Source organism: Erithacus rubecula (assembly GCF_903797595.1).
Source record: "Erithacus rubecula genome assembly, chromosome: 9".
Lineage (NCBI taxonomy): Eukaryota > Metazoa > Chordata > Aves > Passeriformes > Muscicapidae > Erithacus > Erithacus rubecula.
The window spans coordinates 14,985,498-15,012,297 of NC_136660.1; the positions used below are offsets into that span (position 1 = coordinate 14,985,498).

A 26,800-nucleotide genomic window follows, 5' to 3' on the forward strand; every position below is an offset into this window, starting at 1 on the left:
AGCAGAGGGATGGCACATGATTCACAATAAACTTGCCAGGAAAGCAGGGCTCCATAGGACTCCATAGTCTCTGAATTTCTGGGGCCCCCATAGTTTCCCCCAGTCCCTTCCCGGACACAAAGGATTGTAGCCTGCTGGAGCAGGGCTTTTTGGGATTTATTATCAGACAGATGTGTTGTCATGGTAACCTCAGCCAGCTTTAAATCTCTTCTGTGCAGAGGAATGCTAAGCCTCTTAACCGCTGTCTTTCCTCCCACCACTTCCTACCCAAGCTTGGGACACTGGATGTGCCTTTCAGGGCAGCAGAGGGAAATGCTGGGGCTTGGGACAGCTCTGGAGAAAGGAAAAAAAAACCCAAAAAAAAGTGGCATTTTCCTGTCTGAATTACTAGGTGAAGTGTTCAAGGTGCTGGTCCCAAATTTGAAGTGGTCTTGTATACCATCATCTGGACAGGCAGATCCTTCTCCCAGGAGAGATGGGGTGGGGACTGAGGTAAAGATGTAGTAGGCAAGTGGCTGTGGTAAAGCTGAAATCTTTGAAATTTGTCCCAGGCTGCATTTGGTGTCACTGTTGTGTGGATGTGGGACTGAGGAACAGGCAGTGAAATGTGTCTGTAATGAAAAGTCTGAAAGCTTGGTTCCCTCACAGAGGGCACTGAGAGTGTCTTATAGCACTGCACATGTAATCTGTCTGTCTTCCCACCTTGCCGTGGTCATGGACTGCCTGCCTTGAGTGTAAAACCACTCAGCATATGTTTGAGGTGAATGGATGATTGAAGTGAATTATAGAAGCCATTTTTAAATTAATGTGATGACCAGTGTTTGGCTAACACTGGTTTGATACATCAGTGACAGCAGTGATTTGTCAGGTTATCCACAAGAGGTTGGTGTCAAGGCAGCTCCATGGAATGAGAGTCTGCCTTTGTGAGTGCACATTCACCACTGGGGGAGTGCTGCACTCAGACATGGAGTGTGAGCTATGTGAGGGCACCTTGCAGTGCTGTTTTGTGCTCCTTGGGGCTGGGGAAGGGCTGCTGGTGCAGGAAGATCTGTCCATCTTCCCTACACAGTTTGATAGGTCTGTGTGCTTTCCCCAGAGTTATATTCTGTTTCCTGTGTAATTAGAGGTCATCATCTCAACCTTGGAGCAGCCAAGGATCCATTGCTTTCTGAGAAAAGCTATTAAAATCTAAATAGTCCATACAAGGACTGTGTCTGTCACCTGCCAACAGCCCTCCAGTTTGATGGAGAATTCTCCCACAGGGAGAGGCACCAGTGTCATTTCCCTGAAGCACACAGATAGCAGCAGCAGAGTGTTTGTCTCTTCTCTCTTTTTATCATTTTCCATCAGAAGAAATTTGACTAGAATTAGTTTGTGTCCTACTTGTCTGTGACACACTGAGCCTCTGGGGTTTGTTTTTTGATTTGTTTTTTTTCTGGCAAGGCTGTGTGCTGTCTTAATCTGTACACTGCTGGACCCTGAGGTTCATGGCATGAGGCACCTTCCCTTTGGTTAAAGCAATTACTTTGGACATTTAAGTGAGCACGAGAGAGCCTGTAGGAGATGTGAGGATTGTGAATGTTGGCTTTCCCAGATTTTCTTCCCAGAATGCAGGAAACTTTTTCTGCTACAAAATGTGGGCACTTTCAAGGGAACACAAAGTCAAGGGTACTTCTCTGCTGTGGCAGTACTCTCTTGCATGGGTAGTTCTCAGAATCCACATTTCCTCTCCAAATAAAACCCCCCCTCTATTTGGATCACTTGGTTACTATTCATGACATTACTGACTTCTTTTCCTTTGTCTGTGTACATAGGCTGCTCCATCCTCCTTTTCATTAGCACATAGACTGAGAAGGGGTAGAGTTTCATTAGCAGAGTCCCAGCCAACATGGGTGAGGAAGGGAGCATTGAGGCTGAACCTGTAAAGTGTAAAGAATCTCTTGCTTTCAAGTAGGATTTATTGTCCTTTTGCCTTAGCACAGACACTCTGCGTCCCTCACATTGAAGTGGAGGGCATGATCTGACTGTGGTTTTAGAGGCATCATTTAGTACAGCAGATCTACTGCAAGTAAAGTCTGTGTGTGAGGAGCATTTATCTCCTCTCCAAGGGAAACAGTGCCTAAGCCCCATCTCCTGTGATACCTCTTCAGACTCAGCTTGGCACCAGTAGAACACAGAGAGATGTTGCAGAGGAAACAAAATGAATGTTTCTTTTCCCTTTCATTCAAACAGGCTTTACTGAATACCCAGAATAAGCTGAGAACTTTAGTCCCAAATTTCACCTTCAACTTGGGCTTCTCAGGGAAATTCTACCACACAGGTAAGCCCCTGACACTCCTTTGTCCCAGCACCTGCACAGCCCCCACCTCAGGCTGTGTCCTATGTAATGCAGTAGAGAGAGCATGACTCTGTTGGAAGGGGATTAGCTACTGCTTTTAAACACTGAGCCCCTCTCCTGCCTTTTGATTTTGCACTTCCTTTTGTGCTTTCTGTAGGTACAGATGAGGAAGATGAAGGGGATGACATGCTGCTCAAGCACAGGAAGGAGTTCTGGTGGTTTCCTCACATGTGGAGTCACATGCAGCCTCATCTTTTCCACAATGTCACTGTGTTGGCTGAGCAGATGAAGCTCAACAAGCAGTTTGCTATGGTAAGGGAGCATTGCAGATTATATACTTTACAGTGTTAATCCTTATACATTTTTCTCCTGGTACAGCTGTTTGGACCCCATTGAACCCAAATACTAGTCTAGTAATTCAGCTGCAATTAAGGAAGGCAGTTCTGGAAGTTCAAATTGATGTGTGGCTTCTGCTGTCTTGAGGCAAGAGACACCATTCTGCTTGCCTGTGTGATGGGAAATGTTTCCTAGCACCTGCATGGCCCCAGGCAACTCTGCTGCATTCCAGGGTGCAAATCCCAAGACTCTTGTTTCCTAAGGTGTGAACTTGTAGCATTACCATCCAAATGCAATTAATTTACAAAATCTGGCAGTGAGAAAGCATTTCCTTTTCCATCCTTACTCAGTGTGGTTTTGTAAGGAAGTCACCTGGTAGCATAAAATGCTAGTATAAAAGCCCTTCTTTTTGCTGTCCAGACAATGCTGAAGGAAGTTACTTATCTAAGAAGCATAGAGGAAAATTCCCTGGATTTTGGCAGAGGAGGGGAAGTCTTGAACATCCTGCATTGATGGAACAGTGTGTGTTTGGTTCTTACAGCTCAGAGTTGAATATAGCATACATGTTTCACTGAAAAGAAATGTCCTCTTCACCTCTAGTTTGGTTCTTTTGATGGTAATCCCCTTGGGAATAACAGACTGCTGTCTTGTGTTCCTGTGAAACACAGAGATTAGGAATGATCTTGAATGCAGAGCACAATCACAGCATTATAGAAACAATTTAGGCTCCTCCTTTTCCTGGTTAAATAACAATGCAGTCTTTTGCACAGAGAGACAAAGCACAGAACACAATTACACATATTTAACATAAAACAGGCTAGCAGTCAGAGAAGGTTATTGCTTCATTTAGGGGCTCTGGTTTTATCATGCACCACCAGGCCAGAGCTGTCATCATTGATATTGGTACCAGAACCACACAGTGGAATTTAAACCCAAGAAATTCAGAAATTTCTTGTCATTTTTATGTAGCTCCAGACCCTATACCTTTACCTGCAGTAGTCTCTTACTCCTGTCTGCTTTTCTTTAATTTGCTAGAGACAATACAGATACCAATCATCTCCCTTTCCTCTATATCAGTTAAGGAAATTTTGTTTTCCTTCTCTAGTGACTCACATCTAGGCATTGTGGGAGTGAGATGTGTCACTTAACAGCATTGATGAGGTTGTAGTAACCAGGGAGCCTGACCTGAGGGTTTTGAATTAATCTGATCTGTCACAGCTGCAAGCTACAAGACCATTCTTACAGCAGCTGTTACCAGTGCTGAATGTCCTTGTTGGTACAGAATTGTCCTTATATTTCTACAGATGCATAAAACAAGAAGTACAAGCAGTATTTCAGTTCCCAATGCATAGAGTTTTCATGTTCCTCTGCAATCTTGCTCCAAGTCAGATGCTGTTGTTAAATATGATCCTTTTTAAGGCTACTAGTTAAGTACCGAATTATCAAGCTGTGTATTCTGCTTCCAGGAGCATGGGATTCCCACAGACTTGGGCTATGCTGTAGCCCCCCATCACTCTGGGGTTTATCCTGTCCACACACAACTCTATGAGGCATGGAAATCTGTTTGGAGCATCCAAGTAACAAGCACAGAGGAATACCCACACCTTCGGCCTGCCCGCTACCGGCGTGGATTCATCCATAATGGAATCATGGTGAGCACAGCAGGGCCCACTTGCCTCCCCAGGAAATGGTCTTCTCAGACCTGCATCAGAGACAATAACCTTAATGTCACCAGTATTTCCAAAATCATTAAGTGAGGCAAAGAAAAAAGCTTGGCTAAGGCCAGTTCTGTGTTTCTTAAAACAATTCAGGGGTCAGTACTCAAGGGAGAGCAAAACCAAGCCCATCAAGGCTAAATTGAAATCCCAGTGCTTGTTCACAGTGTGATGAGTTAAGTGGTTGAGAGCAATAGCTAGAGTGCTCTATACCTATGTCACTTACACCCCTTACTCTTTATATTGATCTGTAAAGTGCTGCTTTTACTCATCCTCACACAGATGCTGCTGCATCTGCCTCTTGTGTAACTTTGCCTTTTTCTGATATTGCCAGGTTCTGCCTCGACAGACCTGTGGTCTTTTTACTCACACTATCTTCTATAATGAATATCCTGGTGGCTCAAAGGAGTTGGACAAGAGCATTCGTGGTGGTGAACTCTTCCTGACAGTGCTTCTGAACCCAGTAAGTTCATCTGAAGGGGGAGTTTGTGCACAGCTGTCCCAGCCTGTGTGACTCAGTGTCACCCCCATCACAGTGTGGGTGTCTCCAGTGTTTTGCTAAGGAGATGGGAAATGAAGGGTCAAGGAAGAACTTGCTGGTTAAGGGTGCTTTGCTTTACATGCTGCCAAGGGAGCATCAGTATTGAGTGTGTCAAGAGGTGCAGCACTGAGCAGACAGAAACCAGCCAGAGGACACCCTGGCCATGGCCACAGCACAAGGGGGTGGTACCTGGGCTTCTCTGTCTTCGTAAATCACAAGTGAGATGTGCCATGGCTCCTTCTGTCCCAAGTACATCTGCTGCCTGCTGGCTTCTCCCTGGCTTACTGATGAGTTTTGTTCACAATAATTGCTTTTGCTGGGCTTTCATTATGAAGGGTTCTCCCCTTTCTTTTATTATGTAGACACTTGAAAAGATTTCTGTGTTCTGTGTTTGTGATGTAGCTGTTACACTAAGGCTTTTTTGTGAGATATAGGATCTAACAGAGGTGTTTCCTTTTCTTTCAATATTGACAGTTCTGTTAAGCCACTAAATTAATGTAGTATCTTCAACACCCTGCAGTCCTTTCTTAGAGCCATGGACAGCAAATCAGATGAGTTTCTCACTTCCCAGTGAGGCTGGGATGGTGTACTAGGAGACAAGAGACACAAAAAACCCTGGTCATTTTTTGTAAATTCTGAATGGGTAGAATCAAGAGATGAAGTTTCGTAGCCCTTTCCAATCACAGATCACCCTCCCTCCTATTTCTGCTTGTTGGCTGCAGCAGGAAGAAATGCTGCTCTTTTTGTTTGTACTTTTTCAGTTCTCCACCTGAATTTCTTTCTTACTAAAGCTGATTTGACCCACAGATGCTTGTCTTCCATTTCTCTGAATAGACATTGCCATGCAAAGTTTAGACAATCACTTTAGAATATCTATCTCTGAAATTACTCCTGTATTACTCCATAATAGTGCTGAATCTTTTCTTTTCTCATGACTTCCACATTTCTACCACCTTCCTTCTCCTTTACACATCTTTTCAACCAGTGGCTGAGTATGCACAAGGATCCATGCAGGGACATTTGGGAGAAAGTACATTGGTTCTGCCTAGTTTCCTAGGGAGGAATCCTGGAGTACTGGTGCCAGTCTTTGACTACTTGTTTGTGGGATTTTATGTGATGGTGTTGTTCACCGTGATGTTTTTCATTCCCTCTTTCTTTTGCACCTTGATTGCAAGGTTGAATATGCAGCTTTAGCCACTTTGGGTTGGGGCTGTAGAAGACCAGCAGATCAGAAAATCAACCTCTTTTCCATCAGTGACTTTAATTTTTCCTTTGTCTGTTGCTTTTTCTAGTGTTTAGTAGAAATGATAGTGAAGAGACCTTCACAGTGTGCTCTGGGTGCACCAGACAGACAGGCTGTAGTTGACAAACAGGTCTGATGTTACTGAAGGTTAGCCTGTGACCAGCTCTGGCTTGTGTAGGATCTGCAGAAGCTGTGGGTCTATGACAGCCCCAGCTAAAAAGCTGTAGGAGTTCATCCTTTCATATCTGAAGGCAGCCTTCTGTCCCTATTGCCTGAGATGGAATTGTTTTCTTTACACACCACAACCAAACCTTCCTGCTTAATAAAAGGAGTAAGGAGGAGATGGTTCTTTGCATTGTGTGTGGAGTGATCAGTCAGATGGAAAAAGAGCTTTTTTCTCTTGACAATTTCTTTTCTGGACTTGTGTTCCCATATGCTGGGTGAATTGCATGTTGCCCTCCCTCTGTAACTGTCAAATCTTGAAGCATGCAGAAACAGCCTCAGTGAAAGTAAAGGCTGTATTTTTTTTTTTAGGCTATATAAAGGCTATATATATTATTTTCTATTTTCTCATTCTGTCATTCCTTCATTTGTTTATTTTCCATTTTCTCGTTGTTTCTTTCATTTGTTTTCTTTCTCTTTCTATTGTTCCTTCATTTGTTTATTTTCTTTCTCGTTCTATCGTTCCTTCATTCGTTTATTTTCTTCTTTCTCGTTCTGTCATTCCTTCATTCGTTTATTTTCTATTTTCTCGTTCTATCGTTCCTTCATTCGTTTATTTTCTATTTTCTCATTCTATCGTTCCTTCATTTGTTTATTTTCTTCTTTCTCGTTCTGTCATTCATTCGTTTATTTTCTGTTTTCTCATTCTATCATTCCTTCTTTTGTTTATTTTCTATTTTCATGTTCTGTTGTTCCTTCATTCATTTATTTTCTATTTTCTCATTCTATCGTTCCTTCCTTCATTTTTTTATTCCAAGAGGTCCCTCTTGGAAAACCAATTGCTAGGCTGTAATCCAGAGATCTTTACCGATCTAGGAGGCTGTGCCAAAGAATTAATAGAAATATAGTATCTAGAACTACCCATTAACTGTTGCTGATAAGATGTGATGGTCAAAGGAGCTGTCAGTAATCTGTGATCCAAAAACACTTGGGAAAATTGTGTTCTGGTACAGGACAAGCTTATTTGCCATATTTACGACTGGCTCTTTGTGGTGACTTAAAACTCTTTCAGGCACCTTCAGATGGTTCCCATGTTTACATTTCTGCTTCCTTTTGGCAGCATAGCATTTGTCAGGGCAGAGTGCTGTGCTCTAAGCCCCTCTCGTGTTTGCACAGTGACTCAGACCTTGCATTCCTGCCCTTGCTGATAGAGCCATCTCAGGGCTGATAGAAATCTGGCCAGCTCTGCAGCCCCAGCAGTGATCCGTAGCACACTTGGACCCGGCTCTTTCAGTCCTTTCTGCTGCTTCCAGCTCCCGTTAAGTGACACGGAGGAGTCTCCAAGCCTGTACGTGTATAATTAACTGCACAGTGCAAACAGAAGATGTTTGATCTTCTGACTAGTGAACAAGGTCTGATGTCAATAGCTGTTGATCTGAGCACAGGCTGATTGCCTCTCACAAATGCTTCCGCTCACACTGAGCAGGCCAGTTTCTGCTGTGCCAACAGCTACTGTTATTGAGGGGTGCTCATGCCCTTCTCTTTCTGTGTGCTGGGTTCTCTGGGACCTTTGCTCTCATCCTTGCTCAGTGTGAAAGAAGGGAAACCGCAGCACACTGACAGTAGAAGGGAGGGGAGAGGAGGGAGGTGTTCTTTCCAAATCAGTTTGCAGAGTCAGGGTGTGGATGGCAGGGAGGGAGGGATGGAGATGGCCCTTGAGTGTAGCTTATGTCAGAAGTCGTGCTTGGAGCTGTTCTGGCAGCAGTAGCTGTGATGGGGCAGAGCAGGCTGCCAGGCCTTGTTAAACAGCACATGTTACAGGCCATGATTGCACACTCACAAGTCCAGGAAAATGGCTCATAGGCTGGGTTTGTCTTTTCATCTTCCAAATCCATTTGCTTGGGACTGTTTGCAGGTGGCAGCTTTACCTATGTGAGCCATTTTAAAAAATGTAGTCAGTCTGGAGACACAGTTGCTAACTTGGAGCACATGTAGGCTCTTTTTTTTATTCTGGAAATCCTGAAGGGGTCCCAGGTGATTTCTTTTGTACTCCCTGCTGCAGTATTTGATTTGTGCCAGTGAGCCAGACTCTTCATGCAGCAAATTTCTCCTCTATACATATTTCTCCTTTACATATTTCACCAGCAAGTCAAAGGGATGAGGCACATTTTGCTGTTACAGAACCTTCCTGATATCTCCCAGAAAAGGGTAACATGAGATGCATCCTTTTTCCACCATGCCTTGCAGTTACACAGATCATTCTGTCCTCTGCTCTGTGTTGTATTTAGCACATCTTCCTTACATAACGGCACCAAGCACAGGCTGCTCTTTGAAGTGTAGGTGCCAGAGCCTGTCTGGCAGGGCCCCTCTGTCAGCTCAGTAGGGAACCAGAAGTAAAAAAATCACAAGCAGAAAAATATGATAAATCTTGATCTCCACTTACTTTGCATGTGTCCCAGAGTCCTACCAGTGTTTTCTGTTGCCTACCCAAAGATGCTGGGTTGTGAGCACCTTATAGACAGAATTAGATTTGTTTCATACTTTCTTGGGGATGGCTCAGGCACAAAGAGCTACTTGCTATCAGTGCCTCTTCTCTTGCTGAGACCAGCCCATGGTGACACTGGGCAGAAAACTGAATTCAGACTTCCTCAGTGCCAGCAAATGTCTTCATCCCAAGACCATCTGTCTCCTGCTTCCCCATTTTGCTCTTTTCCTACTGTGAGTGGGAAAGGCATTCCTGCCTCCTGCCAGGGAAGCCTGTCATTGCCTCCTGACCTTACCTGGTGTCACCAGAATTGAACCCATGAATGTACTGCAATGGGTGCCCCTGCTGTGACTGAGGTCATTTTCCCTCCCTGCACTTGCAGACTCTGGACAAGGAGTGCTAAAACAGCCATTCCTCCACTGGCCTCAGTGTTCTGCTTTTGTTTTTCTAACCTCTAGCCATGGTGTGGTTTATGTCTGGCAGAGTGTTGTGTTATGGGCACTGAGATGCTGAATTCCATGGGACATACCAAAACCACACACTAGAGTCAAGCTGACGAGTCATTCGCATTCTTTTGGAAAAGTTAAACTAGTGAAAAACTGACAGGAGGAAAATGTATCTGCTTGAGGGAAGAGATGGTTTGGCAAGAGAGAGATAGTGCACAGCCTCCTGAGCACTGCAATGCTGAGACAGCTGCCACGGCTGTGGAATGCCACTTTGCCCATGGATGTTAAAGCTTGGCAGGACATTTTTCAGGGGCTGTGTGTGCTGAAGGTTCTTGCAGGGTAAAACTTAGCAGCTGGTGTCTGTTTCTAGGACAGTGTCCTAGTGCAGTGTCTCTTTGCAGTCCCTGTTCAGATCCCCAGATACACCTGTTTATATTTTAAAGTGGGCATTGCCAGTTGTTCCTTTACATTTGATGTGCCAGCTCTAAAGAGAATGAAATCTGATGGGCTGTGGGCCCTGGAAGAACTCCTGTGACAGCCATCCCTGTGCTCTGTGGCTAGGTCTGCAGCATGGTGCCCCCTCCCTGGCCTGCTGTCCTGCTGTAGCAGACTCTGTGGCTCAAGAGCTTGCCCTGGTTGTGCTGTGGGGAGAGGAAGGCAAGTTCCTGTTTTCCTGTGAGGGAGGCTTTCAATGTTTTTGACTAGTAGGGAGTTACTGACTAAGCCTTATTCACCTAAAGGTCCTAGAGCCAGTTGAATGGGATTTTGCATTATCATACCCCTGCACTATTCCCAGGGATTACTGAGAGGTCTGTGACCCTCCTGAGTTCTTATCTTGCTGCAAGCAAGATAAGCTGTTTCCTAGCAAATAGACATTTGTCAACCAAGACAGCCATGGCAGTCTGAGTTGTGAACAGCCTCTTGCTGACCATGGAATCAAGCTGGGCAGAAATAGTTCTATTACCTGATTTACCAATATCTCATGTCTTTTTTGTATTTCAGATCAGCATCTTCATGACCCACCTGTCCAACTATGGGAATGACCGTCTGGGACTGTACACTTTTGAGAGCCTGGTCAAGTTTGTGCAGTGCTGGACCAACCTTCGCCTGCAAACATTGCCTCCAGTCCAACTTGCAAAAAAGTACTTTGAAATCTTCCCACAGGAGAAAAATCCCTTGTGGCAGGTGAGAAGGCAGCTTTTACTGCTCCTATGATTTTCTAAGAGGTGTATCCCACATTTGAAGTGCAGCAAGACTGCTGATCTAGAGTGCAGAGGAGTAAAACATATAAAGCTTTTAGATTTAATTTTTGTAGTTTCAGGCTGGCTGTGGCAAATGGCAAGGTGGAAGGGATGGAAAGTAGGAGCAGTAGGACACAGTCACAATGTGAGCTTAGGGACAGGGATGACTGTCATACGTGATCAGGGGCCAGTTTGCAGGCATTTGGATCATTAAAGGGCTTGTATTAGAGCAAGCTGCTGTGAAATGTAAAGTGTACAAGCAAGAGCCTGTTTGGTGCTGGAGGAGCTTGCAGGCATGTTAATGTGATTAATCTCAAAGTAATTTCACACTGCAGAATTCATGTTCATTAAATAAAAACACGCTTATTCTATTTTATCCCAGTGCAGCAGCTCTCTGCATTATAATGAGCAGATGAAATTAACTGAAGGTGATAGAGTTGCCTGTCTGCCAGTTCACAGATTCTGAGCTGTGCTGTTACAGTGGCCCAGCCCAGTATGGCTATATAGGGCAAGGCCTGTGGTTAACACTCTCAGAGGGACTTTGGATCTCATGTCACTGGAGCTTTTGAAAATAGTCCCCAGTGTTTTTACTTAACACTTCTTGATGCCTGGCAGAGCAGCAGTGTGGCTCTCAAGAGTTCTTCATATGCTAATTTCATTTTCCCCAGAGGACTGGCCCTTCCAGCTTTTCCTCCCCTTGCCATTACCTTCTGTGGTAATGCTTAATCTCATCACTTGTGCTACAGAATCCCTGTGATGATAAAAGGCACAAGGATATTTGGTCTAAAGAGAAAACGTGTGATCGACTCCCCAAGTTTCTCATCGTGGGACCTCAGAAAACTGGTAATGTGAATACTGTTATATGGATTGCAGCTTCCATCTCACTCTTGCAGAGAGCTGGAAAGCTCTGTGCTGTAGATCTGTCTCCCTGCCCTTTGTGCAAGCTGCCAAATGGCCACAGAGGACATTTCGGACAATCTCAGATTTGTTCAAACCTAAATCTGACAAGACTGTCAGTACTTTTCCCCTGGCTCTGTGCTTGGCTTGTTCTACCTGTTTTGGCTTTCCATGTAAGCTGAGAGAACCTGTGACCTTAGTGTGTCACAAACATGGGCTGTCAGCAGGACTAAGCACATACATTTAGCAAAGGTTACAGTGAATGTCCCCTAGTGCTTTTATTGCTGCAGATCTGTACCCACTGCATGCTCCATGTCACCATAATTGGGAGGGACGGAAACTCCTTTGTCTGGTCTCTGTCACCACCTTTTAACTGCTGTGCCATTGTGGTTGGCAGTGACATAGCTGTATATACTGTACTGAGGAGTTCCCTTCTAGGCTGAAGAGAGCAAAATCTCCTCAGCTAAGACCAGGTCTTCAAGCCTTGGCTTTCTGTGTAAAGCAGTGCAAACAGCAGTATCAACTATGCACTGCAAATGGTGATCCTGGACTTGGAACAAAGCTTGTTCCAGGTAAGCTGCTGTCCCCTGGTTGTGTCCCTGGGAAGCTCTGACTGTGTGTGTGCAACGTGAGCCCTCCTGTATCATGACCAAGCTGGTTGCAGGTGGCTTAGTAAAAAAACCCTGCCCTTGGCTGATTGTCTGTCATGCTGGAGGCCCACAGCCATGTGCTGAGCAGGGTAAAGGGAAAACATCTGCAGCAAAGGCAGGCCAAGGCATCTCTGGCAGAGTTCTCACCCCAGGACACTAATGTTGTCCCTAGAATGCCTCCTGCCCAGGACACCTCTCATGTGGCAGTTTGGGTTCTGCCATGTGCCAGTGGCTGTGCCACCAGCACTGGAGTAGCTGACGTGGGTGGCAGCTGTCTTGCAAAGGAGGCAGTTCAAATCAGCTGCATGAGTTCAAAAGTGGATTGAACTTGACTGAGCAGTACTTGGTGTCACTACTGTTGTAACCTGCGTGAGTTATGGGGTTGGTCAGGTGAGGAGTGTGCCCAACTGGGAACTGTTTCTTACAGTGTGGGTAAAGCCTTTCATTGAGCCTGTTAACTGGTTCCTGTTGCAGGCACAACAGCTGTGCACTTCTTCTTGACCATGCATCCAGCTGTCACCAGTAACTTCCCAAGTCCATCCACCTTTGAGGAGATTCAGTTTTTTAATGGCCCCAACTATCACAAAGGAATTGACTGGTAAGAAACCTGACACATATTCTTCTGTGATATGGTGCACCCATGTTGCCCTCCTCCTGAGTCTCTCTGTAAGTCCTCTTCATTCCCCTTAGCAGCTTCTCTGTTTCTGAACATCCTTGCTATTGCTCAGTGCATGCTTTCTGTTTTCCTGGTAACCCAGCTGTGTAGTCCCAGGAGAAGCACAGGTAGTTTCTCATTTTACTGACTCTTCATCAGGAGAGTTGTCGACATGATTTAGCTTTAAAAATTCAGCAAGTTTTTGTTTTGCTGTCATGAAGTTACTTTGACATGCAAAATAGACAGCAGTGTTCTCATTGCAAAGTTCTTTGTGGTTTCAGTTACAACACATAATACTGGATGAGACAACCTCCTTGCTATTGTTTGTGGGCCTTGACACTTAGAGCCACCACTGTGTTCCATGTGCTGGCTCCAGTGTCCATGTGCATACCTTGGTGTTCACCTGTGGAAGTTTCCACCTGGCAGGGAAATTCTAGTGTCACCATGGCAATATTATGCCATTGTGTTTCCAGAGAGAAAGTTTGAAGGTGTTTCATGCTCACAGCAGTAGCTTTGGCTGGCAGTGGCACTGGCCTGCCTTTTGCATGGCTCTGAGGGATGGCTGTGTGGCACTAAGGCAATCTGCTGTGGAATTTCTTTACCCACAACTAATGGGAATTGACTTCTCTAATCATTTGGAGGACTGTTGAGAAGATACTGGAAGATGGTTAGTACTTGAGCAGAGCTCACAAGAGTCAAGCACTACAGCCCAGTTGCACTAGCTGACAGGTTAAAGGCTTTTATGTGAATCCCCTGGAAAAGTCCTCCAGATTGATCTGAGTGTAGGATCACATACAAGGGCGGAATCTTAGTATTTAATACGGAATTTGCATTTGTTGCACAGCTTAGATTTGAGCATAAATCAGCCTTCCAGTGCTTCACAGTCTCCTGCCCCCTTACCCTGTTCTTCAAATATCCTACAGTTTCCACGTTACTAATTTGACAAGCTCCTGTGAGGCAGGGCAGAGCTCTTTACCCTGCACCTCAGCTATGGACTGAGGTACAAAGAGATAAATACTTTAGACAGGTTTAAGCAAGTGGTTGGTAACAAGGTAGGCAGGTGATTCTCATTTTACTCTTGGACAAAATGTCTTTCCTGCTAAAGCTTGCAAAATTTACCCTCAGGTTTTTCCTTCCACTGCCCAGGGACTCAGGGAAAACACTCAGCAAAATACTTCCTCACCTTTGTATCATTTCTCAACTTTCTTTGTCATGTGCCACCACCCGTTTTTGAGTCACGCCTCTGCACTCCTTTGCCCATTCCCTGCTTTACTGGGGAGGTGCAGTTGTGCTGCAGCTGTGTCTATTGAAGAGGAGTGAGGGCATCATGGCCTGTGCCTTTTCATGTTGGGCCATGCTGCTCACCAGCATCCCATCTGTTTGGCAGGTACATGGAATTCTTTCCCATTCCCTCCAATGCCAGCACAGACTTCATGTTTGAGAAGAGTGCCAATTACTTTGACACAGAGGTGGTACCAAAACGTGGTGCAGCCCTGTTGCCTCGAGCCAAAATCATTACTGTTCTTATCAACCCTGCTGACCGAGCCTATTCATGGTATCAGGTAACTTCCCTGTGCTGTGCTGGGAGTGAGGGCCACAGAGGTATTTCAGTGGGGGAGGTAGAAACCCATGGATGTGCTTCCTTAGAGGAGGTGGTTCCCTGCAGGGTGTGGTACAGAGGCATTGGTGGGTGGCTGTGCTGAGTCATGGGGGTCTGCACGGAGAAATGTAAGGCGGAATCGTGTTCCTGCTCCTGAATTCAGCTTGTGTTTTTCAGCACCAGCGTGCTCACAATGACCCTGTGGCACTCAATTACACCTTCTACCAAGTGATCTCTGCGAAATCCCAGGCCCCGCAGGAGCTGCGCACCCTGCAGAGCCGCTGCCTGGTCCCTGGCTGCTATTCCACTCACCTGGAGCGCTGGCTCACCTACTATCCCTCGGGCCAGGTGGGACATCAGGCACAGAGCTTCTCACGGCACCTCTTGCAGGTTTAGTGTGGAGGAGAGGGCAACAAACTGATTCATATGCATGTGCTCTCCCCATAATTTTAATTTCACATTCTTTCTTGTCTTTTGGAACAAAAGCCACTGCTTCCTTTGTCCTGATACGAGTGGGTAGGAAATCAGGCTTGAATACTCCAATTTTGCACTTTATTGTATTTGTAAAACAAAATGAGTGCAGGAGTATACTGTGATCTCCTATAAATCTCCACAGTACTGGGAATTTCAGCAAGAACAGCAGTGTTGGCACTCCCTTCCTTTCATCTTGGCAGTCTGCAGTCCAGGGATTCTCTTCAGGCCCAGAATGTCTTCAGACACTTCATGTGGTTTTGTTGCTTTAGAGAGGCTTGGACTCTGCCTCTAGTTAGTTCCCATGTTGTGAAGCCTTTAGCTGTCTGTTGAAGGGAAAGTTCACTGCAGAGATGTCAGGATTTGGTGCTTTGTATATAAATTTCCAAAAAGGCAATTTAATAGACAGTGTGGACTATTTCAGTATCTAAATTACCAAGAAGTTTCTAAACTGCCAAAGATAGATATCTATTTTTATATATATATATATATGATGTGTGTGTATATGTGATTACTGTGAGTCAGAATATGTTTTTTCAAGTTCTTTTTGCTGCTGGGGTTATTGTTAAGACAGTCAGTAATCCAGCAGAGGTTTATCATGTCCATTTGGTCTCTTATTCTTTGCCAAAGCAGCAGAGCCTGAACTGTACATGACAGATCTGCCAAGACTAAAAGAGAGATGGTAAAGCATTCTTAGGCTAGTGTCTTATTGCCTTACTATTCCTGGAGGTTATTGCTGTGAGGAGTGATGGAGCCAAACACACACCTCCTTGTACTTATTGCAGGTCAGTCTTCAGTTCATGTGACTATTGCTCCGTTCTGTTCTTTGGAGTAGGTCATTATTAGCACAAATGCTGTTCCTTGTCTATGAGACATGTAACAGGAGAATTATCACAGGTTATAGAAGAATACCTAGCACAATGGCTGCTGACATTAAAAAAAATGGTTTCCAGAGACCATCTGTACGTGCTGCTGCTGGGCCTTAGTGCTTTGTTACAGGGCATTTGGCCAAAGACAACTTTATTAAGCAAAGCCTGTCATGATTTACTGTTTTATGGTACTTGTGGCCTATATCATAACGTCTCTATTTGTGGTGACAAATGGGCCGCATCCCCCCACTGTCCTAGAACAGACAGATTACAGGGCAGTTGGAGATGGAGGAAGTTCACAGGTATCAGTCAGCACAAGCTGGCAGAGGCTAAGGCAACTGTTCTCTTTTCAGCTTCTCATTGTGGATGGTCAGGAGCTGAGACACAACCCTGCCTCTGTAATGGACAACATCCAGAAATTCTTGGGAGTTACGCCGCTCTTCAACTACACCCAGGCCCTCAGGTAGGGAAATAACTGTTCTTGGAGGAAGCTTTCTCAGCCAGCAAGCCCCTTGATTGAAAGAATACTTCTTTCTCTGATCACAAGACCTGCCAAAGTTTCACAGTTCTGCCTAACCCTAAAATTAGATTGAGAGAGCATGAGATGCTTTGTGGAGATTGGAATCACACCTTGGTGTTTCCTGAAATTACAGGGGAAGGACAAGGTTTTGCCACTGTCACAGAGAAGTATCAATTTGTTCACAGCAGTAACTATGATGTTTTTTTCCATTTGGTCTTTGTGTTTCAGAAAAGTGCTAGAATTATTAGCACTCCTTATACATTGTGTTATATTTGTATCTGACAAAAAGTAGAGGAGGTATGATAAAAAATGTGTGACAATCTGCTCATACCTTCACCCAGATGGAGATTAGGGCCACACTGCAGTTTTGAGGTAAATAGCCTGTTATTAGAAAGGATGTGGATTTGACATGTGCCCAGAGCTGTGAGGGAGCATTAGCAGAGGCACCACCTCACTGCTACAGTTAAAGGATGTTACTGAGCCATGACTGTGATCTTGCCTGCACTGCATGTACAGTTAGTCTGAATAGATTAAGTGCTGTTGAAGGTGTACTGTGGCCATACCAGTGTTCAGTGGAAACTCTGCAAGCCCACTGAAGATACTGATTATTGTTCTTTGCAGCTGAAACCTGTTTTCATGTCTTCTCTGCTGTGCCAACTGAGGATGGTGGGTGAGGATGCATGCATGTAGGCACAGAACAATTGCCCTTTCACAATAAAGAGAGGACAACTCTCATTCAGTTCTCCCACTACAGCTGTTTCCAAAGGGGTGGCACATGGATCCCCAGGGAGGAACAGATTTAGAGAAAGGTCAGGTTACTTGAAGCTTTACTTGCTACAGCACGTGCTGATAGTGAATGGTGTATCTACAGTAGTGGTACTGGCTGGTACCCCTCAGCCAGGGTCAAAGCTCAAGCTCACCTTTGGCCAGCTGAAGGGACAGATCTGGTCAGATCCAGACATGGTTCCCAGCATTGTTTCATGCCTGTGTTTTAGCAAGAAAAGAAACACTTAAAAAAGAAACACTATAAAACAATCAGGGGATTCTCTGATACTCAGCTATAGTGAGGAGATTTAAAAGAATCTACATACACTAAAAAACTATTATCTTTCCCCCAGCTGAATAGACAAATCATTTTACCATGTTACTTCTGAAATTTGCATAAAGCTGAAACAGTATGTTTGTAATGGATTTCTTGTCACAGTAGTCCAGTGCTAAAAAACTCAAGGAACCAATATCACAAAATAAATAGGTTAAAGCACTGAAATCAGAAATAACTATGGCCTTACTTAATTTCTGCTGCTGCTAATTGGGTATGGGGCTGTATCTTTCAAAGACAAATGTCTTTTTCAGATATGATGAAGCAAAAGGATTTTGGTGCCAGCTGCAAGATGGAGGAAAGACTAAATGCCTAGGAAAAAGTAAAGGAAGGAAATACCCTGATATGGATTCCTTGGTGAGTAGCTGTCTCAAATCTCTTGGCACCAAGAGACGTAGAAATATTCCAGCAAACCCACATGGATTTTCCTACCATCTGTCCTAGATGACCTGTGGAGCATGTGTTGAGGGCAACATCTTTCATGTTCATGTGGTCTGTTTTTTTCCACACAGTCACGGCTCTTTCTAAGAGACTTCTACCGGGAGCACAACATCGAATTATCCAAGCTGATGAACAGACTTGGGCAGCCCCTTCCAACCTGGCTCCGGGAGGAACTGCAGAACTCCAGCTGGAGCTGAGAGTGACTCCCTTGCTCCCAGTGCCACTGGGATGTGTGGTGCTCCAACTGTGCTATGATGCCATCTCTTGTCAAGCCAAAACAACTGGACAAAGGAGCAGGAGCAGAGAATGTGCTTGTGGAGCCTTGCCCCACCCTTGGAAAGGGCTGATGCCCCTGACACTGCCTTGGGGCATAGAGTGCAAGTCACATTCTTGAGTATTAATGGTGTGCTACTACAATTCGACTTCTACTTACAAGAAGGATTTGGAATGCGTGCTCTACTTTGAGCAGGGGAGAGAGCAGAAATACACTCTGTGTATTTTAAAATTACTTTTCTCAGTCTATGAAACAGGAACAAATGTGTTACTTCTCTGAACCCAGAAGTAAAGGCCAAGGAGGGGAAATAATTGAGCCCACTGCTGAGAGAAGAGCAGCAGCCTAATAAAAGGGGAATCTAGTGCAGTGAAGCCCAGCTTTTATCCATAGTCTGGTTGGCACAGCGAGGCCCAAGAGCGCCTTGTTCTTCCTGCCCGTGCCCGTTGCTTACAGTGCCGCTGCGTGGGGATGGGGGGTACTGCACCTGCGGGGACAGGGAGAGAGGGAACCGTGTCTCTCCTTAGCTGCAGTGCTTTGGGTGAGATGCAGTGGCTGGTGACTCTGGGCAATGAATTGCTTTGTTATCTTAGATAAAAGGTTTGCCACATGTGGCAATGTGGCAAGTATTTCTCCGCAGGGACTGTAGACATTTCAAAAGATAACCGAGGAGCAGCAATGTCCGTGTAGAGCACGTGGAAGGTGTGTGTAAGTGCAGCACACAGCAGGGCGAAGCAAAGCTCAGGTACTCTAAAATAAGGCTGATGATAGAGCTGAAAGCAGGCAATTCAGTTCCCCAGGTCTGATCAGCTTAAAAAAAAAAAAAAAAAAATCCCTTTCCAGCAGCTCCAGTGCCCCTACCATATCATCCAGTTGCTAGCACTGTTTTAACCTTGCACTCCTCCAATCCAAGGAGAAAAGAAAAACAGTTAAAACCAAGTTTTGTTCAGCTACAAAGGGAAGGCTTTGCACCAGAAGTGATTTCCTCTGTCCAAGAGGGATTTCTGCATTTGGTTAAGTACACTAAGGTACTCTGCCTCTTCCTGCAGTTGCTGGATAATGATTTTCAGAGGAAATCTTCCGTTATGGTTGTACATATTTTCTTTGAGCTATGGGCTTCTGGAATGCCATGGGCCATCCCTTCCTTCCCAGGCTCAGGCAATCCTTGGAGAGTGCTGCAGAGGGGCAGGATCCACATGAACAGGTTATGGAACTTCCCTGTCACAAGCCACTTCTCCCAGCCAGAGAGAAGTTGCTTTACTGAACTTTTCCATTGAGCCTTAGGTATTGTGTATTTCTGAATGAATGGTGCATTTACCGTTGTATGTAAATGTATATAAGTATGCAATATAATATTTTATTTCATGTGCCCTTGGAAAGGGTTATTTTGTGCAGCCAAAAACCAGATGGAAAGACTAGAAACCCCTCTCTCATTCCTGTTAGAGAGAAAAGCCCAACTTCCTGCACTTGATTCATGTATAGCATCATTCACATTGAATGATAATGAAGAAATTCTTGGCTCTCGAAGCTGAGCACATGTGTCTGAATAAAGGCTAGAAGTAGTAGTAAGTGGAGATTCAATAAATGTACTACTTATTTTTCTTCTTTGTGATGATTTGAAGTGGTGTCATAGACTCTAAGCCAGTACAAGGGTAAAAAAAATTGAAAATCCTCCTCCAGGCCTTAGAGCTGGTATTTGGAAGGGCAGCAGTGGTGTTTAACTTACATTTGAAACAAAATTGAAGCAGTGTGCTACACAGCTTGCAGCCAGCCTGGAGTTTGATTCATTCTTACTGGTTTGCAATAGTGGTGACTTTCCTGGCTCTTGCAGCTGCTGTGCCTGCCATAGTAGAGCTTGGCTCTGTCCCTCCCATCCAGGTGTGCCTGGCACAGCAGGCCTTACAGTGAAAACTGGAAGGAAAACATAGTTTGAATAGTCAGGGTTGTGAGAGCACTGTAAAACAGTCCTACAGCTCTCCCTCCACTTCACAAATAACCTGGCAGCAGCAAGGTAGCTGTTTTCACATGCTGCCACAGGAGGTGGAGGATCCCAGGCCGAATGATTGTGCTGCTCCCTTAAACATTTTCCTGCTCTTAATTCATTATAGGTTGTCACACAATTACTTCATGCTTTACCTCAAACTATGGTACATCTTTGAGGAGATGCCCAGTAAAAATAAACATGATATGAGGAATTAACGGTGGGAAGGGCTCTGTAAGTATCAGTATTTGCTGGTCATAGTCTGCCACTCAAGGCAGTGAAGGGCTACTGTGGAATCTCAGTACCTATTCCTTCCCTCCCCTACTTGCTTAATTTCTGTACTGCACTAGTTCCTACTGCTGATGCTAATGACAAAAAAGCACCTGCTGTGGTCAGTTCCAAATATAGGATGTCCTGACCTGATGAAGACCTGTTTTCAGATCTGCTACCTCTCTCTGACAGCACATGGATGCAGAAGCTACCTGCTTTCCAGACATCTCTTTAAAGCTGTGGAATTAAACACTGCCTCCTAAAAGAAGCTCATGTAATATCAAAAGCTCTGTGATACCAAAATGCCAACACAACCCATCTTTTTTAATAAGAGACACTGGATACTAGATATTGACCCAATAAGCACTAAAACATTCCAGATCCTCACAGTTCCACAGTGGAAACAAACCTCACCTTCTTCCTCACTGGTTTGTAGCAGAAGTTCATGGTAACCAGTTCTAAGACAAAGAAAATGATAAGCACAAAACAGGACCTTAAAGTTCTGTTTAATACATTTCCAAAAAATACATTTTTTGGTAATGTATTAAAAAATACTTCTTTAGTTTGATGCAACTGACCCATTTAAAAAGGAGTAATTTGACCCAGGGACCAGAAGGTCATGTGATTTTAACAGCCAGATGCATGAAAGGCCACAATTGGCAAAACAATAAGAAACTCTCTGGAACTTGTGCTTGCACACCACCTCTGGAATTCAATTAGGAACATACTTTAAAGTTGTCTGCCACCTCTCTCTAGTTAGTACAGGGAACACTGGTATGAATCTCAGTCGTAGGTGAAGATCTTCTAAGGGAACTGGAGAATTTCTCTGTAGGTGGCAGCATGTATCAATTCTACACAAAAAGCTGATCACTGAAAATTGCAATTTTCATTTGAGGACAGCACTGCAAAGACAAATATTCCTGACAGAAGCATGCACATCCTGAAAGTCAGAATGACACAAAGGAATCTAACAAACCACTTGATCAATCTCATCCTGCTGTTTTTCAGCCATTACATGCAGCTGGAAACAAAATCCTTTGATTCCTTGCTGAGCATTATGCTGTATCAGTAGTAACATGGCCAGAAAAGTAATGATAAACAGGTCTGAACATGCCAAATGAATCACATCTGCTCAGCCCCTTTGCTGAGTCCTGAGGGACTCCTGGCTGACACCATGCAACTGCACACAAGACACCACCACAGTAGCAGCCAACACATACAAGTGTTTTCAGGCTGCCTCAAGCCAGGAATCCCATCCCCCATTGCACAGCAGAACATGGAAGGAGCACTGGTACCTCCACTCCATTTATCTGTTTGTTTTTTCATAAAGGCTTGTGAGGGTTAAAAAACACAACAAACCAAGTAATATTCACCTCTGAAATATGTAGCAGGCTGCTTTTGCTACAAGAAGTATTCTTGACACTCGTCTCCACTACTGTATGTTGAAAGAAATAATCTATTTTTAGCTTTAAAAAAAAGTTTTCTTCCAAGAATTGGCTTCTCACCTTTTTCATCTCCAGAGCTTTGTCAGCTCTCAACGTCTCTCCACAATGCTTGTAAACCAGCAGGTCCATAGTGGTGACACAATCCCAGCAGCCAGAATCCAGCTCATGGTTATGTCACTTACAGTAACAGGATCATAAATCAGGCTGGCTGTAACTCCTCAGGTGACTGGAAAAGGTGTTTTCAGGACTTGGAGAAAAAGGTCCTGGCTGACTTACATGAGGCAGTGTAAGTATGACATGAAGGAAATGTCAGGAACCCAGTCCCTGTTAACAAGGCATGCTATGTACATATACCAGCTAGGTACTAGATTTAATGCATTTCCACCATTTCCCCCTTACAACTCACATCCCCTTCAGGGCAAAAAAGGAATTGTGCAGTACAGCCTGGACAGTACTAAGTAACTATGAATACACAATGCCCTTAAGATAAGATGCAATTTGTTTACAGAGCACCATCAGTCTTTACAAGAAGCAGAAGCACTATTCAGTAATGACAGCTCCTGACAGCACACCTGGTTCATCTGCATGGTGCCCTCAGGGAAAGCACTCAGCTCAAATGAAAACCCTCACTCACTACAGCCCCAAGCTGCACTTACAGCTTCCACAAATTAATGCTACTTTGGGAAAGGTGTCTCCACCACCCTGCTCCAAGTGCAGATACCCTTAAAATGGAAACAAGAAGCAGAAATTAGTTCAAAAGCCACATCTGAATTATTCTGGGGGCAAGGGGATAGTGAGGGAGAGGCAGATTAAAAAAAAACCTACCAACCAAAAGACCCAGCCTTCTCCATAATCATGTCACTGGCACTTAAATTCAGGCACAGGAAGAGAAACACAAAATATTTTAAATAAACTGTAGTTGAGAGGCATTTGGTCTATAGCTTAAAAGGGCTTAAAAGAAAAGACATACAACAGTCTTGGTGGGAAAATGCTGAGAAGGCTGATGGCCCAACTTACTCTTTTATTTTCTGCACCTCAGTTGAAAATAAAAAAAACGGTCACATCAGTGGTAGCAATCTCTGAGAACACATTTCTCTATTTCTCTTTTGGCACATCTGCTTACCAGTTACATCCTGAAAAATGAATTTTTCTATACTGCCCATGTCTAGGTAAGAAAACTACAACTTTCCTGCCTCTTACATAAAACTATTTTAAATTTATGCCATGTTGTTACAGCTGACAATTTTGACCAAGAGGTGGTGAAGAACTTCATGGGTGATTCAATGCTTACCCCATTTCCACTGACTGAGATTTGCAAGGCTCTTCGGAACACTCCAGCACTTTGTAACAGTAGCCAAACTGGTGCTAAATAAGCTGGGAAAGTATCCAGGCTTAAAAACCAAACTCAAGCAAAGGAAATTTTAAACTTTAGTTTCCACAACTCTCCAGAAGGCTAGTTCTGAATGGGCTCTCCAAAAATACAAATCCCAAATAAATAGTAAGGACTGTAAACAAAACTAGACAGAGGAGCCTTTCAGCTAATTCCAGCCATACCTGTTGCCAGGCACATCATTTCATTACAGGACAGCTCCAACTCACCTTGTTCATGGGCTGTAAAGACATTGAAGTCCAAAGAAAAATACTGTTCTGTTAACTCATATTCCTAGAAAGTGCCTCCAAAAGAAAATTTTAACAGGCAAGAAAGATGGTAATAGGTGAACATGTCCAGAGACAGAGACACTTCATGTGTTGCCTGGAAAGTCCTGGAGAACCTTTACTCCAAGTGAAAAAACCACATGGGTTAACTGAAAGTCAAAGGAAATTTGAGTTGCCTGCAATCTCTTCCACAGGTTTTATGCTGAAATGCCTTTTCAGAGTTTCTAAGCCTATATATTTTTCCCACTCCTAGAATAGTGACCAAACTAACCAGACTGCAGTGGGTAATCATTGTTCTAAAAGGAAATTAATGCTTCTAGGACCATCAGGACTTATCCCATCTCTTAATAATAAAATACCTCAGTTACCTCACAGCAAGAAAAAAACATCATCATCTCCTTCCTCATTTTCTTGTGTCCTTGCTCAGATATATTTCATGGGACATAGCTCAAGAACAACAACAAATTCACAGACACAGTGGTCTGAAAACTTGCCTGCTAGGGGTCTAAGTGTATTTTTTCCCATCAGCATCACAGATGAAGCTCTGACATTTCATTTCCCTATTCAATCCAAATCCTTTGCTACAAGTCACTTCTGCTCCTGATACTTAACATTCAGCTCTTTTACCTATTTCCCTTCTGCTTCTTTCCTTTTAAAACATTCTCCCTTCTCTTCCACAGATGTTCTCCTTTAGCATTAGAAAAGATTAGACTTTATTAGACGACTCATTTTTCTCTAAGCTCCTTTCACAGTTCTGAACATGCAAGAACCAGAGCAAGAAAGTGTTCTAGAACTCAAACCTTCCACACATTACTAGGCTGTGCTCTCCAGTCAAATCCAGAAGCTTTGCCCAGTAACAGGCAGCTCATAATCAACAGACTTTAGTTTAAAAACCACAGAACTTATTAACCTATTATTACAATCATCTGCATTTCTAGTTAGCATCTAACTAGACACCTTATGGAGGAATACAAGGAGCTCAAAGGAGATCTTTAAATAGTTACTGTTGCATAATCAGAAGAACCTCAGTCATACTCTCTGGCCTGTGCAGTACACAAAGCCAAACCAAAAGAGCCTATTCATCTCTTTTGCTCTATGCCTACGAGTTATTTTTCAAGAGTATCCTTGAAAATACCAAACAGGCACATATTTCTAACTTGCAGAAACTAAAACTCATCGGCTAAACCCAAGTAAGAAGCAAAATACATTACTATTGAGAAACTGGATTCTTAACATCCACAAGTCATCTAACTTCCACTTTCAAAAGCCCTGAAAGTGCTAATACACTTACGCTATCTAAATTTAATTTTCAGCAATGCTGTCCCTACTAGATATTTTTCACAGTCCACCAAGTACCTCTCTAAATACATGGGAACAGCTGCTGTTCTGCACAATATTTGGGAAATACAAGGCTCTGCATTATCATATGTATCAAGGCTAGAAACGGAATCCAGTGACTGACAGAACTGTAGGAAGAATATCTCAGGCTTACCACCAACTTTCCCAGTACTCATCAAACACGTACCTCAGCCTCTCCAAAGGCACATCATTCTCAGAGCAGTACCAGGCAAGAAACCTTTGGGCCCCAGTTTGTGCTCTTCAGAGCACAGCAGCCACCTACCAGGGCTCACAGGAGCTCCCACTGACACACAGCTGGCCAGTTCCTTCGGACTGCCAACATCATAGCAGAGAGAAGAGAGAGTCAGTCTAAGAAAACAAGTGTTTAATCAGGAAACGAGAAGAGACGAGGGATAAGAAACTGATTACAGGAGAGTAATATCCCAGCCAAAAGAAACAGGATTGTACAATTTGTAACAACCAGGATCAAAACATTCTATGAGCCAGCAGCGCCCAGTGAGGGACACTCCTGAGAAAGAGCTCAAGCACTTCTGGAAGTCTCCAGGCAGCTCAGGTACAAAGACTCACTGCCCAAGCTCCAGCCTCTGTCCTCAACTGCTGCAGAAAGCTGCAGAGGTGGCCCTGGCCCTGCTACTCCAGTCTCAGCCTCTCTCACCAGAAGTTGCTGAAAGGGATGGAGGGAGCACACACTGTGCACTGCAGTTCCAGCCACTCCCCAACAGGAGATGGTGTGTGGAGTAAGAGAAGCCCATACAAAAAAAAAAAAAAGTTTACATATTTATAAATGCCAAAATAAATATTTAAGACAGAATCCCCAACCCCTCTAACACGTGCGTAATCACACTGCAAACTGCTCGCAGGACAGCCTCCCAGGGCTCAGGGAAAAAAGCAGTGACTACACCACAGGGCAGCCAGCTCAACTTCCTTCTCATTTCCTGATGCTTCTGAAGCCTGCAGCCCACTGAGAAGGAGGAGCGAGCAAAGCAGAGCGCCAACACGCAACAGTGCTGGAGAGGAATGTCATGGTATAAATACATCAGATCAGTGGTTTCCAACAAGTTAAAACTAAAAATAAAAAAAGACACCAGAAGGAAGGATGGTGTAAATGGAACTACAGCTATGTTGGGCAAAGGGTTGTGTGTCCGTGCAGCTCCACCTGATGTCATGGTGAGAAGGTGGTCATTTCCAGAGAGACCCTTTGCCACAGCTCCTTTGTCTGCTTGCTGCGCTTTAGGTTCTGGAGAATATCATTGAACTGCATCATGCCCATGGGAGTCAGGCAGAAGGCGCTTCTGGCGCTGCGGATGGCATTCACAAAGTCATCGTAGTCAGCTGGAGTGAGATGGATCAGCCGATGATGGATGTACTGGATGGGAACAGGGAAAGAGCCTTAAGGCATTTGCTCACCACCCTCCTGCTGGTTAAACTCAGAAGATTGAGCTCCCAGGGCAATAGGTCACATGGTCTCGTTACCCACCAGTGGTCCTAACACTCGCAGCTCCGTCAGAGTACCTCAAAATCCTGTATCCTACACCCCAGCACACCCAAGGGCAGTGCTCCCTCAGAGCACCAAAATGCAGCACATGGCACCAGCAAGTGCCCTCTAGGTCCTAAGCACTGAATTGGGCCATAGTACACCACTAAAGGGCCAGGTAATATTCTATCACAGCAGCATCCACCCCTCACAATCTTTCATTCTGCAGGTTACACCCAGCCTAGTCACTCCACATCTTTGCTAAGGGGCATGGGCGTAGTAAAGTTTACACCAAATTGATACAAAATATCTCTAGGTGTAACACCGTCACTTCTAACAGCTTCTCAAAGAAGGCCTCAAACCAGCAGGTTTAGCTTTTGAGGTCAAATGAAGAAGCTGTCTTATCTCAAAAATACTGTCTAGGGTGATAGAACAGCTAATCTGAACTGGACAATATGGCTACAGAATCATCCTTTGGTTATTTATTCAAGAGAAGCAGGTATATGTGAGATGTCCTGACTGCACTGTTTTAAAGAATAGGCAGGTTTGGTATCCCAGCTGGCTCACTGAAACACTGGTTTCAACAAAGCCTGGGATACCTGTACTGGTAGATGACCAAGCCATTTCCACTGCTG

At 44.3% G+C, this 26,800-nt stretch overlaps 2 protein-coding genes and 1 long non-coding RNA gene across 12 annotated transcripts in view; 1 reads left to right on the forward strand and 2 right to left on the reverse strand.

Annotated features, from left to right (window-relative positions):
* NDST2 (N-deacetylase and N-sulfotransferase 2) overlaps positions 1 to 19,581 on the forward strand; it is a 130,626-nt gene extending 111,045 nt beyond the window's left edge. For all 9 annotated transcript variants that reach the window (XM_079313190.1, XM_079313196.1, XM_079313193.1 and 6 more), the window contains 12 exons: positions 2,233 to 2,320; positions 2,496 to 2,650; positions 4,141 to 4,326; positions 4,724 to 4,852; positions 10,269 to 10,451; positions 11,254 to 11,350; positions 12,529 to 12,652; positions 14,097 to 14,271; positions 14,487 to 14,657; positions 16,003 to 16,112; positions 17,523 to 17,625; positions 17,781 to 19,581. In XM_079313190.1, coding sequence (XP_079169316.1) covers positions 2,233 to 2,320; positions 2,496 to 2,650; positions 4,141 to 4,326; positions 4,724 to 4,852; positions 10,269 to 10,451; positions 11,254 to 11,350; positions 12,529 to 12,652; positions 14,097 to 14,271; positions 14,487 to 14,657; positions 16,003 to 16,112; positions 17,523 to 17,625; positions 17,781 to 17,906 — 1,647 coding nt within the window. In that variant the 3' untranslated portion in view covers positions 17,907 to 19,581. The remainder of the gene's footprint in view (positions 1 to 2,232; positions 2,321 to 2,495; positions 2,651 to 4,140; positions 4,327 to 4,723; positions 4,853 to 10,268; positions 10,452 to 11,253; positions 11,351 to 12,528; positions 12,653 to 14,096; positions 14,272 to 14,486; positions 14,658 to 16,002; positions 16,113 to 17,522; positions 17,626 to 17,780) is intronic.
* LOC306805456 lies at positions 16,120 to 22,142 on the reverse strand. The gene is made up of 3 exons (XR_013775214.1): positions 20,345 to 22,142; positions 17,090 to 17,153; positions 16,120 to 16,875 (listed from the first exon to the last, which is right to left on the reverse strand). It is a non-coding gene; the product is annotated as an uncharacterized lncRNA (long non-coding RNA).
* Positions 22,143 to 25,040: 2,898 nt separating this feature from the next.
* ZSWIM8 (zinc finger SWIM-type containing 8) overlaps positions 25,041 to 26,800 on the reverse strand; it is a 57,978-nt gene continuing 56,218 nt past the window's right edge. For both annotated transcript variants that reach the window (XM_079313188.1, XM_079313187.1), the window contains exon 26: positions 25,041 to 26,057. In XM_079313188.1, the coding sequence (XP_079169314.1) occupies positions 25,854 to 26,057 (204 nt within the window). In that variant the 3' untranslated portion in view covers positions 25,041 to 25,853. The remainder of the gene's footprint in view (positions 26,058 to 26,800) is intronic.